The sequence below is a fragment of the Ranitomeya imitator genome, chromosome 2 (assembly GCF_032444005.1).
Source record: "Ranitomeya imitator isolate aRanImi1 chromosome 2, aRanImi1.pri, whole genome shotgun sequence".
Lineage (NCBI taxonomy): Eukaryota > Metazoa > Chordata > Amphibia > Anura > Dendrobatidae > Ranitomeya > Ranitomeya imitator.
This window is the reverse complement of record NC_091283.1, coordinates 809371072-809388757: the sequence shown is the minus strand read 5'-3', so window position 1 is coordinate 809388757 and position 17686 is coordinate 809371072. Positions and strand designations below refer to the sequence as shown.

The following is a 17686-nucleotide window of genomic DNA, read 5'->3' as shown; positions in this document are numbered from 1 at the left end:
TGTACATCATGGGGCGGAAAGAGTTTTCAACAAGTTTGTCAACTTTGTATAAATGTATTACTTGTCCTACAAGGCACCGCCATTACACAAGCGCAGGGCGGCTGCCCTATCTGTGTGTCTACACCTGTGATCAATGTCCTAACAAAGCAAATTATAGCAAGTACCTGAATGGAGAAAAGTCCAGCTGAAGCATCACAGGGCTCAGATAGGTCTCCAGGACTTCTAGTATCTCATGAAAGTCTTCAGTGAGTCTTCTTTGCCTTTCCTCTTCAGTGTTCGGATCATTCTGAGTAACATGACGGTTTATTAAAGGGAATTTTTGGTAAAGACAGAATTTTAGTTTTCCATTCATTCTTACCTGTTTTATGACACTTCTATGAATCTACATTTCAATAATTAGTAAATAAACAGTAAAGCTTAGAAAATAGTAATTTATGTGTCTGGGATCTGTTCAACTTGAAAAGTCAAGTGTGGAATATGGGGCTGATTCATTAAAGATTGCAGGCCAGAAAACTGGCGGAAAAGCTTTGAAAAGTCCCAACATTTTTGCAAGGTTTATTTTTTTTAATGCTAGCTTGAATCAGGTCCACTGAAATGGACAGGGCTGGGAAGGAACCGGGACATGGAGTGGCTGTGCGAACCCACCCATCCAATCCATCAAACGTGATGGTGTTTTGCATGTCGGAATAGTTGCTCCAGTCCCTAACTGAAGTGGCATTTTTGGCACGATGCACACCACTTAGAATATGCTCCAAATTCATTAAGTGTTGGGTGTCTCTTAATGTATTCAGCATAGTATGAGTGTTCGCTCCGTCAGTCTTGATGAATCGATCTCAATGTGTTTTGGATGACTAGTCCGAGGCAGGTGCAAGCTCCGATCGCCTAAAATTATAGGTCTCATCTATACACACATAGGGAGTGACCCGTCAGTTTAGTGGACTGGGACACGGAAAAGCTACTGGGGGTCAGACTCAAACCAATCATGCAAGTCACATAGTCCCCGGCTGGCTTCTCAAAGTATGTTTTCTCAAAAACACTGCAGTGCATCTGAGTAACCTGGTTGATCCTGCCAGTAGCATTTGCTTGTGTCAAAGATTAAGCCATGCACGTGTAAGTACACACGGACAGTACAGTGAAACTGCGAATAGCTCATTAAATCAGTTATCGTTCCTTTGATCGCTCCAAACCGTTGACTCGGACAACTGTGGTAATTCTAGAGCTAATACGTGCAAACGAGCGTTGACCGTCAGGGATGCGTGCATTTATCAGACCAAAACCAATGTGGGGTCCCGGGTGCGGCATCGGGACGGTCCTCCGTGGCCTCCCCCCTGCCGCGCTTTCCCCATAAGCGTTGCGATTCTGGATAACCTCGGGCCGATCGCACATCCCGTGATGGCGACTATCCATTCGGGTGTTTGCCCTATCAATTTTCGATGGTACTTTCTGTGCCTACCATGGTGACCACAAGTAACGGAGAATCAGGGTTCGATTCCGGAGAGAGAGCCTGAGAAACTGCTACCACATCCAAGGAAGGCAGCAGGCGGGCAAATTACCCACTCCGGACCTGGTGAGGTAGTGACGAAAAATAACAATACAGGACTCTTTCGAGGCTCAGTAATTGGAATGAGTGCTTCTGAGTAAAAGATGCATGGCTACAGGAATGCAGGCAGCGTGTGATCCATTCTGGCCATGGATAAGTCTCCTGACAGTATGTGGGTGCCGGTGGTGAGGGGACTAGGATGCTAAGTCAAGGAGCAATGTCCCCACCAGCTTCTCCCCAAGTGACTCTCCATAACTGACAGGTCTCTCCTAGTTTTTGTGTTTGGGAGACTTATCAACCTACATGACCATGGTGTGAAGAAGCCGGAGGGGAAGGACATCCATGAGACTCCTCCGAGTCACCTCATCCCCTGCACCTAGCGCAAAATATAGATTTTTTTTTAATAATGAAGCATTTCAGAGTGTAACCTACAAATACGCAATAACATCACGAATCATCTGACAGGTTCCTTTCTTTAGTAATTTGTGGACAGCCTTAATTCTTCACAGTGAGTAACTCTATAAGAACATTTTCTTAGAGGGAATTTTTTTTATATTTTTGAGGGAGTTTTTCAATAACACAAATCAGACAGGCGCTAAGTAAGAAAAGCCCATATCAGTAGGATACAGACACACACATCATTTTTCTGAAATTAATAGCAAAGGGATATATACAACTAAAGCTGGTAGAAATGTCCATACAGAAGACTCACGAGACACAGACATACAGATCAGAGGTAGACATCTTAATGATTGATGAAGACATATTTCCACAAATAGAAGCTACCATTGCTGGGTCCTTGTTCATTTTCCGTCTTGTGAAGCTTTCTTGATGTTCCCTTTTAAGGTTGCTCTGCATCGTATCTTGTTTGAACAGCTCCATTTTTTCCAACAAGCTTTTAAACATTTGACGATCCACAGAACATCGGGCAACTTTTACCCGCCCTGATGGATTGAAGACAATATTTCGTTTGGCATGGGAAAATAAAAAAAAAGAGTTCTAAAAACAAACATTTTACAACACGTATTCGGCCTTCACTTACAGCTTTTTTGCTGTTGACTTGACTTTCCCTTTTGTGAAGAGACTGGCTTGGGTTTTTCAAGAAGAGCTCCATACAGGAGTGATCTGTGGAAAAAAAAAGTGACAGAAGTAAAGAAGTATGACAAGTTTCCTGAATATCCCACCATTTTTAAAAAAAATGCGGTGTCTGCTTGTGCTTCTTTTTTTCTGATAACAGAGTGGAAAGGAAGTAAAAACACATCTGTGACTTTGGAGAGGCAGTCTGTTGTATGGCTCAAAAAATTGTGCTAAAGGTGTAAAGACCCCAACAGGAATTGTCCGTTTTATCAAGTTCTTTGACATAAGAAAGCAATGGGCTTTTGAACAACTTTTTGAAGAGTCTTGACAGTATTTTTGATGCCTTCCACCACAGACTATGACAAGCTTATACCTTACCCATTGCTACATTCATAGCTGATATCACCTTAATTTGTCCTTCCTTAATTTGTCTCTAACCCCAAATTATCCTGCGATATATGTTAAAGAAAAAAAAGTATAGGTTTGACAAATGCCATTTACTAGCCACCCATTACCCATAGGCTTCAATGATAAAAAAAACAACAAAAAACAGATACTGTACCTTTACAAGATGGCTGTGATGGATGCCTACTACACAAGCCATCCATCAGCCATACATACATATATAGTTAAAAGATAAAAAAAAAAAAATAATATATATATTTATTGTATCTATTTTAGAGGAGTGAGAGATCCCTTTTTTAATGTTGTAGGGCTTCACTCTCTCCGGTAGGCATTAGGCTGCATTGTCTTCACACAGGCAATGCGGTTTTGGTCCAAACAAATGCAGTTATTATTGCTTTCCACAGGTTGAACAGCAGCAAAACACACTCATAAACATGCATACTTGGCCAGACGCTAACTACACAGTACAAACCCTGGCTACTCATACACGGCTGAGATAGCCTCAGCTCAGTCAAACAAGGCAGCTAATGTCCATAGCAACCACTGATACTTGGGGTTCCCTGTCCTGTCTTTCTTCAGCTCCAAAACACATCCAGTCTGGTCAGCTTCCCTGAGCTGACAAAGGGAAACAGCTAGCCTAGTTATAAGCCAGGCCAGCCAGGTGATCTAACCCTAGCCATACTGAGAGAAATTTTACTGAATTGGTATCATTCATATTCATTAATACATTTCTGAAACCGTGCAGCACACAGGAAAATATTTTAAAACACTTATTTGAAAAAAAAACCCAAAAACTAGTAATATGGATTAAAAACTACCTGTCTTCTGAATGCTGCAAAACTACAAGATTAAAATTTGGTGGCAGCTCATTGAATATACTGAAGTACTGCATGGTGACTTGAAGATTTCCCCACACCTAAAATGAATAAAAAATACTGGTATAATTACAATTAATCATATATATAAAAAAAAATAAATATATATATATATATATATATATATATATATATAAAACAGAAATATTTCAAAATTAAGCTCTAATATACTGCTATTAGCTAGGTTTACACTTGTGGCAGAGTCTCCATTATTGTTGATGGGGGACGTTTGACTCCTTTTGTTTCAGTCACACATTTCTGAGAGAATTTATGTTTTTGTGCTCCTATAACTGAACAAAAAAAAAAATAAACTCCAAACGGTGGTGTGAACTCTGCTTTATACAGTGGGGAAAATAAGTATTTGATACATTGACGATTTTGCAAGTTTTCCGACGTATAAAGAATCGAGAGGTCTGTAATTTTTATCATAGGTACAATTCAACTGTGGGAGGCAGATTCTAAAAATCAAAACAAAAAAAATAAATCACATTTTATGATTTTTACATAATTAAATTACATGTTATTGCATGAAAAAAGTATTGGATCACCTACCAACCAGCAAGAATTCTGCCTATCACAGACCTGTTAGCTTTTCTTTAAGAAGTCCTCCTACTCTGCACTCATTATCTGTATTAATTGCACCAATTTGAACTTGTTACCTGTATAAAAGACAACTGTCGACACAATTAATCATACTCCAACCTCTCCACCATGGCCAAGACCAAAGAGCTGTGTAAGGACACAAGGGACAAAATTGTAGACCTGCACAAGGCTGAGATGGGCTACAGGACAACAGGCAAGCAGCTTGGAGATAAGGCAATAACTGTTGGTGCAATTATTCAAAAACTAAGGAAACACAAGATGACTGTCAAACTTCCTCGGTCTGGAGCTCCATGCAAGGTCTCGCCTCATGGGGTAAGGATGATTCTAAGAAACGTCAGGAATCAGCCCAGAATTACATGGGAGGACCTGGTCTATGACCTGAAAAGAGCTGGGGCCACAGTCTCAAACATTACCGTTAGTAACACACTATGCCGTCATATATTAAAATCCACACAAGGTCCTCCTGCTCACATCAGCACATGTCCAGGCCTGTTTGAAGTTCGGCAATGACCATCTGGATGATCCAGAGGAGGTATGGGAGAAGGTCATGTGGTCAGATGAGACCAAAATTGAACTTTTTGGTATCAACTCAACTCACCATGTTTGGAGGAAGAAGGATGAGAACAACCCCAAGAACACCATCCCAACGGTGAAGTATGTTGTGGGAAACATCATCTTTTGGGGCAAAAATCCTTGCTGCAGTGTGCGCAAACCTGGTCAAGAACTACGGGAAACGTCTGACTTCTGTAATTGCAAACAGACTTTCTGGACCAAATATTAAGTTCTATTTTTCTACTGTATCAAATACTTATTTCATGACATAAAATGCAAAATAATTATGTAAAAATCATACAATGTGATTTTTCTGACCTTTTTTTTTTAAAGATTTTGTCTCTTATAGTTGAAATGTAGCTACGATAAAAATTACAGACCTCTCCATTTTTTGTAGGTGTGAAAACTTGCAAAGTCGGCAGTGTATCAAATACTTACTTTCCCCACTGAATGTATTTTAAGAGAATTATTTTTTGCCTCCCTCTCCAAGAGGTTACAAACAGCTAAAGGCCACTATACACATTAAGCCTATGAATTATTTTTAGAACAAAAAATATAGTAGACAATAACCCTATGCAAATATATACATTTTATTAAATAAAAAAAAACAAATAACACTTAATTACTAAGGAAAAAATTATTAAAAATACCCCATAAAACTCTAAAAAGTGTGATCAATGTAAGAACGAAGTATAAACTATACCAATAATAGAGGAGTACAATAGAAAGGGTCTATTTAAACAAAAAAATTTGGAAAACAACGATAGTGATGTAAATAGTTGAATGTCTTGAATCAAAATACCAAACAATAATATAATAAAAACCCATCTGTATGGAACTACCCCAGAGTAAAAAATGGGAGTTAGCCTCATCAGTACGCAATAGCTAGTGGAGCATATACCGCAACACTCAGAACCCTGACGCACGTTTCGCCTAAAGCTTCGTCAGGGGGTCAGCATAAATATTGTTTGGCTGACAGCTGTCTAATATGTAAGGCAGACTATATTATTGGTTGGGAGGAAGTTTGGTGTAGCAGAAAACCTCCCACAGCTTTGCGGAAAACTAGGAAGGGAAAGCCACATTTCTTGTTGAATTGGAGATTTGTACAAAGACTTCACGAGTTTTCTAAGCTGTAGATGACTATCTGCACAAAAAACATACATTAAAGGCAAATCTCATATTCTATGTTTTTTTTCATTTGCAGGTCTAGCTGTTTTTAAGCTATGCAATTTCTCTGCAGCTTAGGACAAAAGAATAAAGAACAGCATTAACCTGGGTGTCAAACGGGCTCTTTTTATACTAAGTCGACGCTAATTTCAATTCGCACTATAATCACTGCTAAAAGCAACATTCAGAATACTCAAAATGTAAAGTGACAGTAGTAACAGCGGTATAATGGATTCCTAAGTCAGGAGTCCTGTACACTGTCCACGGACGTTGACTGTGGTTCATCTGGAGAACTGACTCTCGCGTGACAATGGTGCAGCGTTGACGTACATGATAACTACCGTACATTAGTGCACAATTCTATAAGAGGCAAATTCTAATAATTGCACCTTTCAAATGTTACCAATGTCTTTTCAATAGGGAATAATGGGCCGCTGAGTCACTAATAAAGATTTCCGTTCTTGTCCATTTCAAACAAATTTGGCAGCTTAAAATGCAACAGCGGAGAAACATTAGAGAGCAGACAGTCAAATAATAACGGATTATACCCCAAATGCCGTGTATGTATGTGAATATTCACAACTGTAAATATAGTATGCGCTTATGTTAGGCAATCGGCAGCATTAAATGAATACCTATTGGTATGAATTAGGACAAACAGCAGTCAGTTAATAAACAGGCAGGCCATATGTAATATGCGCACAGAACGATCAGTAATTGATTGTTCAGCCCACATAGGCTGCCATTGTTCTCGGCAGCACATGTCCTGTTTACATATGACAATGGGCTGCCTAGAATGATGATCTTTTAGACAAGGCTGAAAGATCATTTTATCTGGCGACAGAGCATTTTGCTCCTTCACTGGATGATCGAAAGCCTGTTTAGACTTTCCAATCATTAGAAAAAGAGAGTTCCTGGGAATGTTCAGCCACGATAATAGTGCAGTGTAGGGGTCATGGTGACAGGGCACTGATCAGTGACTTGATGCAAGTAAAACAGATCTTAGTTGATCGGGGGGGGGGGGGGCACCCAGTACTATAACCCAATTATAATCACTGACCCAATGATACAAATGCACTAGTAATGGAAAATAAGAAGTGATGTGTTGTGCATACCTCGTAAAAATACTTGAAATGTCATAATTTTTTTTTACAGTGGCTGTCCACTCCGGGACCAGGGGACAGGGTTCAGGCACTGACCGCTCCGGAACCAAGAGACAGGGTTCAGGCACTGACGACTCCAGAACCAGGGGACAGGGTTCAGGCACTGACCGCTCCGGAACTAGGGGACAGGGTTCAGGCCCTGGCGGCTCCAGAACCAGGGGACAGGGTTCAGGCACTGAATGCTCCAGAACCAGGAGACAGGGTTCAGGCACTAGCCGCTCCAGAACCAGGGGACAGGGTTCAGGCACTGACCGCTCCAGAACCAGGGGACAGGGTTCAGGCCCTAGCCGCTCCAGAACCAGTCGAAAGGGTTCAGGCACTGACCGCTCCAGGACCAGGGGACAAGGTTCAGGAACTGACTGCTCTGGAACCAGGGGAAAGGGTTCAGGCACTGGCCGCTCCAGGACCAGGGAATGAGGTTCAGGAACTGACTGCTCCAGGACCAGGGAACGAGGTTCAGGCACTGACCTTCCAGGACCAGGGGACAGGGTTCAGGAACTGTCCGCTCTGGAACCAGGGGACAGGGTTCAGGCACTGGCCACTCCAGGACCAGGGAATGAGGTTCAGGCACTGAACTTCCAGGACTAGGGGACAGGGTTCAGACACTGGCCACTCCAGGACCAGGGAATGAGGTTCAGGAACTGACTGCTCCAGGACCAGGGAACGAGGTTCAGGGATGACCTTTCCAGGACCAGGGGACAGGGTTCAGGAACTGTCCGCTCTGGAACCAGGGGACAGGGTTCAAGCTATGACCGCTCCGGGTTCAGGCACTTACGACTCCAGAACCAGGGGACAGGGTTCAGGCACTGACCTTTTCAGGACCAGGGGACAGGGTTCAGGCACTGGACGCTACGGGACCATGGGATGAGGTTCATGCACTGGCCGCTCTGGGACCAGGGGACTATGGACACAGGACTGGCCACATCGGGACCAGGGAATAAAGTTCCTCACAACTCATTAGCAGCACACTTTACTAACTAATGATTCACTATGTTGCTGGGCGACTCACTAGGGGAGAGGGAGTCTTTTATACAAGATGCCTCCCAGCTATGTTTCTATAATGCATGTGCTGCCACTTTAAGAACGGGGAAGCACATACTAGGGCCGCCGCTGGACTGCGGAGTGCGCACACAGAAAGCAGGAAGTAGCAGGAGGGGACACACCGGCAGGCAATACAGTGGGGCTAAGGCGGCGAGTAAGCTGGCATCCCTGTATGGAGGGAGACGGGGACTCCATGCAGGGTTGCTGGCAGCAGCGTTACACTCTACTACACACTATACTACATCTATACTTATCACCTACCTACAGGATAGGTTATACCCTGCTGATCTAATTGCTGGGACTTTCACCTAAATCAAGAACAGGTTCTAGATTCAATGATCTATTCATTGTCTACGGGACTAACTCAGCAATCTCCGTCAGTCTTATAGATAATGAATGGAGCGGTGGTGCGAATACTCAACTATTGATCCATTCAACTGATACTTTTGTAATATATTGGGCTTAAACCCCTTTTAAAGTAAGATTCCCATCCCCAAATGTTATAATTTATTACAAATACAAATCAAAACTTGATCTTGAGAACCCAAAAGAAAATGACATAGGTCTTCTCTGAAATATCTCCAAATGTAGAAGCTGTAAGTGCAGATGCTATGATATTGCTTAGCTCCAATGGAAATGGGACCATTCTCCATATATACAGAACACGACCACTGTATTCTCTGTCTTTATTAGTATCGGTGCACACACAGGATAAATAATCAACTTCTAAGTGGTTATTTGTGGCTGAATGAATCTATCTGCAGATGGGGTCCTCTTCTGCTGGCCTCTTGGGGTCCTGTGGGATTAGGGATTCATCATCGTACCACTAGTATCATCTCATACTCTACTAGACCAGTTGGACTTAGCTCGTATGTTCCCCGTGTACCGTGCGCTGCCATGAAGCAACATGTCAAGTATATTACAAAGAAATTCCTTACTTTTGAAGTGGCCCCCAGTATTTGTTCGGCTTGATTCCTCAAAGGGCCGTCATCTTCTTTCCCTTTTAGGTATTGCAGAAGATGCATCAAGGCTGCAAACTGTGAGTTGCTGGTATTAAGTGTCGCTGTAAGAACCAAGTCTTCTGTTGTCAGACTGGACACACAGCTCTGAGGAAGGAAAACCCATGGATAGATAAGTCTCCATGTACATGATGGATGTGCATAATAGACGAGACACACTTACTACACAGCATGGTCTAGTAGACTTGACATTTAATGCCAGTTTCATGCGTCTACGAAATACTGACCATTCTCAGATCTCAATACCCAGCCCAGGTCTACTGACCCAAGCTTAGTGACTCACAGGCATATATGGGGCAGGTAGACCCCATGGTCAGGCTGAGCATTGTGATCTGAGCACAGTCTGTGTGTCATGGATGCACGAAACCGGCCTTAGACAGACCCAAACGCACTAAATTTATTAACCCGTGTCCACCTCGTAATAAATATGGAGCAAATCACTCCAACTATCTCCTTTCTCCTATCTCTCAGCCTTATATACAGACTCTATGGACCCGATTCATCATTTGCGTTTTTTTTAAGTCACTATCTTTTTTTGTCTCGTGGTATTCTATGTCATTTCTTGCGTCAAATTCTAGAAAATGGCGCACGCGGTTGATGAATTTTCAACAAAATGGTCTTCTTTCTTTCCAGTACTGTACTTGTGATTTTTTTGCGCAAAAAGCCGCAAGTTTGGAAAAATGTTGCAAAAATTGTGGCAAAGAACTGCCGTACTGAAAAACACACTGGGGGGGGACTGGAGTGTTAGTTTCGGCAAATTTTGCAACTTTTTAAAAATTCGTACATATAGAATGAGCCAAAATTTTTTTTTAAAATAAATCGCTAAACTCAGCCAACAACGCGGAAAAAACCCAAAGATGAACACTTATAGAATAGACTTAAAAATGATGCAAAAAGAATAAAGAATTGGGTGCATACAAAAAACAGGCACAAAGGCAATGATGAATCGGGGGGGGTCTATATCTCTAGTAAAAAAAAGCCCGGGCACGAGTCTAATAAAAAATGACACACAAGAAAGAATTATGGTAAATACGAGAGACGTCATCGATCTGTCAAAGCATGATGGGGACAAGGACATTTGTACTGGCTCTGAATAGCAGGGTTGACTATGAATGCAACCATAATAATAGCCCAGCCCACTAGGAGCCCAAAGACCTCTAAAATGGATGATCCAAGCTCTACGTTCCTCCTCACTCTATACCCAACATGAAGGAGAAGTGTTGGTAAGGTATATGTCCTGCCAGACCATCTAGCTGATGGAAGCAACCGAGTGCTGTCCTTGGCTGTCAATTCCATTGACTTTAAATGGATCTACTAGGGATCCCCATTCTAATAATTAGTGGGGTCCCAGTGATCAGACATTCATCACCTATCCTGTAGATATGGTAGTAATGCCTGTTGTGGGGAAAACCCTCTTAAAAGTCTATTTGTTACACCCTTACCCGGACCTGCTTCACCAATGTCTGCATCTGTCGCCAAGTGCAACCATAATTACTGTGAGGCAGTGACTCGTGTCACAGGTGAGAGTTGATGTGTGTTCTCCCCAGGTTGTGCATGGAGACGGATGAAGTCTATAGGTGTGCATGGCAGTCACAGATTTCCGATCCGGGTTTCCATGTGGCTGAAAGCCACAGGTTTGTTTGTTAAAAGCCCTCCAGTAAAGGGTATGAGTGTGTCAGGTGCAATAATAATTTTTTATTTATATAGCGCCAACAAATTCCGCAGCACTGCAACATCAGTATCAGCCTGGTGTGTGCTGGTGTGCAGAGCAGAGGCCTGCAGAGCGCTGGCTGAGTGCATGGAGGCCCAAGCCAGTGGAGCCAGCAGCTATGGCAGCTGAATAGCCTGGCACCCGCAGCGTAAGCAGCGATTCAAGTCGTCCATGGTACTGGTTTCAGATGTGGACAGTCCTGTGCCCAGAGGTGCTGGAGGTGGATGTTCTGTGCCCAAAAGAGTCGGATGTGGACAGTCCCGTGCCTGGAGGTGTACCAGAGGTGGATGTCCTGTGCCCGAAAGAGGACTGGCATGTGTAACGAATGCGAACAGGTGGATATGGTGCCCGGCTGCTATCCGGATGATATCCTGGGCTGTGTACAGCTGTGTGAGTTAAGAGTCAGTGATACAGCGATGCAGGACACCCATGGGAATTAGTCACAGGATGAGTGGCAAGTGTAGTGTCTGCAACATGTAAAGCTGTGTTTGGGGACTTTAATATGGCATGCGGTTGCCCCATGGATACTGGACAAGGAGAGGTCCGGCGTGTTTAGGGACTGCAATCTAAAAGCCATGCGATGTGAAGTGCTATGAACTGGTGTGAACTGAACACTGATAATGTACACTGAAGTCATATGTACTGAAATGATATGCGCTTGTGTGTGGACTGGACTTTGTGTTGGAACTTTGTAGGTCACTGCCTATTCACTGCGTACAGTGTTACCGCTGCATCACATTACTCTGTGGGTGTGAGCTGTCCCGCAGCTCAGTTGCTGTACTTACCTCCTTGCTGTGGCCCGTGGGGCAGCACCACACCTTACTTACACTCCTGTCATACTGCTGAGAGTTGCCAGGTATTGTGCTTGGCTACTCCCTGTATTCTGGTGTTAGTTTTCTGTTGTGCTCGTAACTGGTGATTCTGACCAGTTGTGTCCCCCTGACTTGACTTTAGCTTGTCTGACTTCACATCTTAGTATCCGACCCAACTATTTTCCAGGTTAGGCTACGTTCACATTAGCGTCGCGTCGCTGTTGCGTCGGCGACGCAGCGGCGACGCGCCCCTATGTTTAACATAGGGGACGCTTGCGTCTTTTTGCACGCGTTTTCCGACACGTGCGTCGTTTTAGACGCTAGCGTCGGACGCAAGAAAACGCTACAAGTTGCATTTTTCTTGCGTCCGATTTCGGCAAAAAACGACGCACGCGTTTTTGCGCGCGTTTTTCCGTGCGTCGCCGCTGCGTCGCCGACGCAACAGCGACGCGACGCTAATGTGAACGTAGCCTTACAGAATAAAGTATTGCCTTCTGATTCTGAACCTGGTTTTGTTCCTGCACTTACTATATAGTTTGACTATCCTTGCCCCAGGATCACTGCACCGGCCAGCATCTACTCTGTGGACATAACCCAGGGGGCCCTGATGAAAGTCAGGATCCCTCTATATAGGGAGTTAAAGGCCAAGGTTCCTTTGGGATCTGCTAGGTGGAGTGGCTTGAACCAAGTCTGTCTAAGGCCAAGTTCACACGTTCAGTATTTGGTCAGTATTTTACATCAGTATTTGTAAGCCAAAACCAGGAGTGGGTGATAAATACAGAAGTGGTGACGGGTTTCCATTATACGTTTCCACTCCTGATTTTGGCTTACAAATACTGATGTAAAATACTGTCCAAATACTGAACGTGTGAACGTGGCCTAAAGTTAATTTTTTACAGCTAAAATTTGCATCTTGGTGGAATCACGTCGGTAAGGTGGTCTGCCCCCAGCCATACATAATGATTTCCAGCTTCTTATGTGTCGCATACTGTCCTCAGACATTGCTGAGTTTCCCAGGTCTGCCAACCAGTAACAGACAATGGTTATTCAGTGCACATTCTTTTGTTTTAAACTAAATAGGTAAAAAATTCTGTGTGAATTTTATTTATAGACATTGTAAAATATTTATATATATATATATATATATATATATTATAAAATTGTAAAAATAAACTTTATATATATATTGTAAAATTGTTTTCTTTTTATGTATTGTGCTAGCTTAAACTGTGTTTAAAGACACAAAGCTCCAAAACCTCTGCATATATCATTAAAGGTTAAAAATAAGGGCAGCTTAGTAGCGGACTGAATGCCATTTATAATGGCTCCCCCTGGTGGCTTCCAGCTGCAATATGTTTAATATTTAAAGGGAACCTGTCACATCCAGAAACTTTATTTAGCTGCAGATAAAGGGTTAATCCTGCCTGGCTGCCTTACTGGAGTATCGGCTACAGGGAGAAAGTTTTATTCTCCCCGCAGTCCTTCGCTTCCAGTCTTTGGGGTGGTGCAGGGAGCCAGTAAAGTCCCTGCTCAATACACAGAGGGTGTGGCTGTAATCAGTCCCCTGACTTTGATGGACAACCTGCTGTCATCACAACCCGATGGCGACCTGCAATCACGTCACGGGCGTGCCGATGGGTGGAGAAAATGATGCACGTGCACGCCGGTGAGTGTTAAATGCCGGTGTAAGAGATTGAGAGCGGCATTTAACAAGTTAACAATTGCAGGCGGATCTCCGTAATACATAGCCATCACCTGCCGGGTATGGAGCAGGCTCGCTGCTTGAGCCCGTCCGTACACCAGCTTCTGACATGTGCCGTACATGTATGACGCATATGGTGAAGGGGTTAATAAAACAAAATAAAAGTATTAAACAGTGTGAAAATAGCCTTAAAAATGTCCAAACCTGATGGAGCGCCAGGAACATTGCGGCTGTGAAAGGGTCAAACTGTCCGAGGCACGCACAGATCTCAAGGCTGGCAGATGACACTACATCCATCAAGCTGTTGTTTACGGCCACGTTGATGGTTTGTAGTAAAATCTCAGTGGACTGTGCCAGATACATCTGTGCCAGTGTCCTCCCGGTCTGTAATAAGCAGGAGATTGTCATGAATTACACAGTACACAAAACCTTCAGTTCCTGGGGATGGAGCTGGGACTCATCAGCGATCTAATGTGAAAACATATTAGTAATGATAATGCAGCGACGGATACAAAACCAGTGCTCAAAAAAGCCTATGGCCGCGATTCATCCATTGTGGGTTTTGTTTGGAATAATTTTTTTTGTATCTTTTTTAGAGTAAAATGCTGCAAAATCCTCTCAATAAGTTTTAAAGGGAACCTGTCAGTTGATTCATGCTGGCATCATACGTCAGAGCCTGGCTGCAGGACTTCAGTCCGGTACATCCTACTCTGAAATATACTTTAGAGGTTAGGCCAGGGAGCATATCCGGAGACGAGACTAGTCCGGCTCCACCTGCGCCCTGTGATTGACAGGTCTCTGGCGATAGGTGGGCGAATATGCTACCAACTGTTCACATGTCATCACACATGGCGGTCATACTTGCCTGTTATTCAGGTGAACGTTCAGAATAAACTGTCCTATGCCTACATATATATATCTACATATATCTGGTCGTTAAATGACTTACATCCTGCATTTTCATCAGTTTTGCCTTCTGCAGGTTCTCGCTTCAATTTTCAGTTGTCTCTGAGCTAGTGGGTAAAGAATAGCTGCTATGTCTCCCATACACAGCAGACCCAGATATGTGGGATTCCTGTCTCTATTTAGCCCATGTTGAAAATCAGCAGCAGCAGCATACAATATAGAGCAATAGTGAGCAGTGTAGCTGTGAATCAAGATTTAAGCTGCTTTTCATAGTGAATGACGAGTTCAGGAGACGGGGAGAAGAACTGTCTCATGAGTGGAGAAAGAAGCAGATTTCTCTGATAAGATAGAGTACAGAGTTTCTTATATTTTCTTGTACTATTGATTAATGCAACATTTGGGGAATGCACAGTTCCGATTTAAATGGGCGGCCTGAGTCTAGGCCAGATTCACACATCTGCGTTTTGAGGTCCTAGTATGGACCATGATGCACAGACCATCATCAGTGAGTCGGACCTGAACTGGGCAGCCTCACAACTTCAGGGGCGGTCACAGGCAGAGGAAGCCACCGAGCAAGAAATGTATATGGTGCTTTGCAGACCAATATTTTATCATAATGCACTCGTATATGTCTGTGACAGATGGTGATTGCAACTTTGGGGGTCAAAGCAGACCCCCTTACCTCTTTGGGCCCCTGTGTGGTTGTATTAATGGGATGTCCGCCCCTGCACTGATATATATGAGGCTGTCCATGTCCAGTTTGGGTCAGGAGATCTGCGGCCCATCAGTACATTGTGGTCCGTTTTCAAACTGTGAACCGCGGATGTGTGAATCCAGCCTACATGACTGCAGCTTGCCATTTTTGGGTAGTACCAGGCAGCTGTCGTCTCTGCCCCATCCATATACCTTTAATACTGCAGGGCATGTTTCATATTCATACATTTTTCATGATGTAACAGCTGATGGAAGAAGACGTCTGTATGGAAAAGAACAGGCAGTTTTTCGGAAAGCGACTGGCACATTATCGAGTTCACACCTACTGTATGTAATTCATGACACTATTAGCTATTCAGACAGTAATACAGCAACCATGCCTTTCTCTAGGCAAATAATTACCGGCTACGGAGCGATCTGCGCCCTCGACTTAGACGCGGCTCTGAATATACATTAGAATGTGCTTTTAGCGGCAGTCTACATTATAATGAGATTTCAACTGTTCCGTGCAGTCTAATTACATCTATGGCAGACGGCGGCGTGAACTCAAAATGGATGCTGAACAACAACAGGTAAAAAATGGTGTAAAATCTCTCATTCTGTAATAAATAAGTATATTTTCTCACATTAACCTCTTCCTTTACCAATCAAAAAACTTAAATCCCATCTGTGATTAGTCACTAATGGAATCATGGAGAATGGAGGAAGACCACCAGCCCACCAGCCACGTAGCTGAAGGACTGAAAAGTTTTGTTATTTCAAAGGTGTTGTCCAGGATTTTAAAAGTCGGGCTAAGTGTAATGGATAGTAGTAAGTAGTAAAACAACTATTACTGACCTATTCAACGTCACGGTTCCACCCCTCAGGGTGTCTGGGATGCAGTTACTCACAGCTCAGTCGTCTATTCTGGTAAAGGGGTATTCTGGAGCTGTCAGGAGTTTGATTGACAGCCCAGTCATCCAGTCTGGTGCAGGGGCGTGCTGAGCTGTCAGCGTGTTGATTGACAGCTCGGCCGTCCATCTGAGACTGAGGCGCTGGCTGTCTCCAGGTGTTCATTGTCCTAGGTGATTGCCCGGCTACTTAACTGGGCTGTTTTTCCCAGACCTCTGTCAGACGTACATTCAGCTGTGCGGTTTGTCTCTCTGTGCTTTGCATTCTGTTCATACAGCTTTCATTGCCTGACCTTGGACCTCGTTCTGACCATCCTTCTATTTAACCCCTTCTGCTCTGATCCGCTATCCTCCTGGTACTCTGACATCGGAACATTACCAAATTGCACCTTTGGCTCTTCCTTCTGGTTATGTTGTACCTTCCTGGCTTTTGACCTCGGACTCCTGACTATCCCATCTCACAGCTTGACTGTGAGAAGTGACAACACTCCGCTTGCCCATACATCTGTCACAAATGATGACGCTGCAGCCAATCACAGGCCTCAGTAGTAATACCTGCATGCACGAATGCATTTTAGGGAGATCATACTTTTACGCGTGCAGTGATACCAAATGTTTTTTTTTTTTATTTTTACTACCTTTATTTTGCAATTAAAAAAGGTGATCATCACTATTGTTATTATTTTTTTTTTTACTATTTTTGAAAAATCTTTTTTCACTTATTTTTAGTCCCGTTAGGAGACTTGAACCTGCGATTACATAGTAACATAGTAACATAGTTAGTAAGGCCGAAAAAAGACATTTGTCCATCCAGTTCAGCCTATATTCCATCATAATAAATACCCAGATCTACGTCCTTCTACAGAACCTAATAATTGTATGATACAATATTGTTCTGCTCCAGGAAGACATCCAGGCCTCTCTTGAACCCCTCGACTGAGTTCGCCATCACCACCTCCTCAGGCAAGCAATTCCAGATTCTCACTGCCCTAACAGTAAAGAATCCTCTTCTATGTTGGTGGAAAAACCTTCTCTCCTCCAGACGCAAAGAATGCCCCCTTGTGCCCGTCACCTTCCTTGGTATAAACAGATCCTCAGCAATCCTAATTTCGCTAATCTATCTGGGTATTGTAGTTCTCCCATCCCCTTTATTAATTTTGTTGCCCTCCTTTGTACTCTCTCTAGTTCCATTATATCCTTCCTGAGCACCGGTGCCCAAAACTGGACACAGTACTCCATGTGCGGTCTAACTAGGGATTTGTACAGAGGCAGTATAATGCTCTCATCATGTGTATCCAGACCTCTTTTAATGCACCCCATGATCCTGTTTGCCTTGGCAGCTGCTGCCTGGCACTGGCTGCTCCAGGTAAGTTTATCATTAACTAGGATCCCCAAGTCCTTCTCCCTGTCAGATTTACCCAGTGGTTTCCCGTTCAGTGTGTAATGGTGATATTGATTCCCTCTTCCCATGTGTATAACCTTACATTTATCATTGTTAAACCTCATCTG

At 43.4% G+C, this 17686-nt stretch overlaps 1 protein-coding gene across 1 annotated transcript in view; it reads right to left on the bottom strand.

Moving 5' to 3' along the window:
- The window catches only part of CFAP46 (cilia and flagella associated protein 46), a 239476-nt gene that overhangs the window by 50046 nt on the left and 171744 nt on the right, over positions 1-17686 (bottom strand). The window contains exons 43-48 of the mRNA XM_069753829.1: positions 13872-14051; positions 9362-9529; positions 3841-3938; positions 2583-2665; positions 2327-2484; positions 165-286 (exon numbers count right to left, since the gene is read on the bottom strand). Coding sequence (XP_069609930.1) covers positions 165-286; positions 2327-2484; positions 2583-2665; positions 3841-3938; positions 9362-9529; positions 13872-14051 — 809 coding nt within the window. The remainder of the gene's footprint in view (positions 1-164; positions 287-2326; positions 2485-2582; positions 2666-3840; positions 3939-9361; positions 9530-13871; positions 14052-17686) is intronic.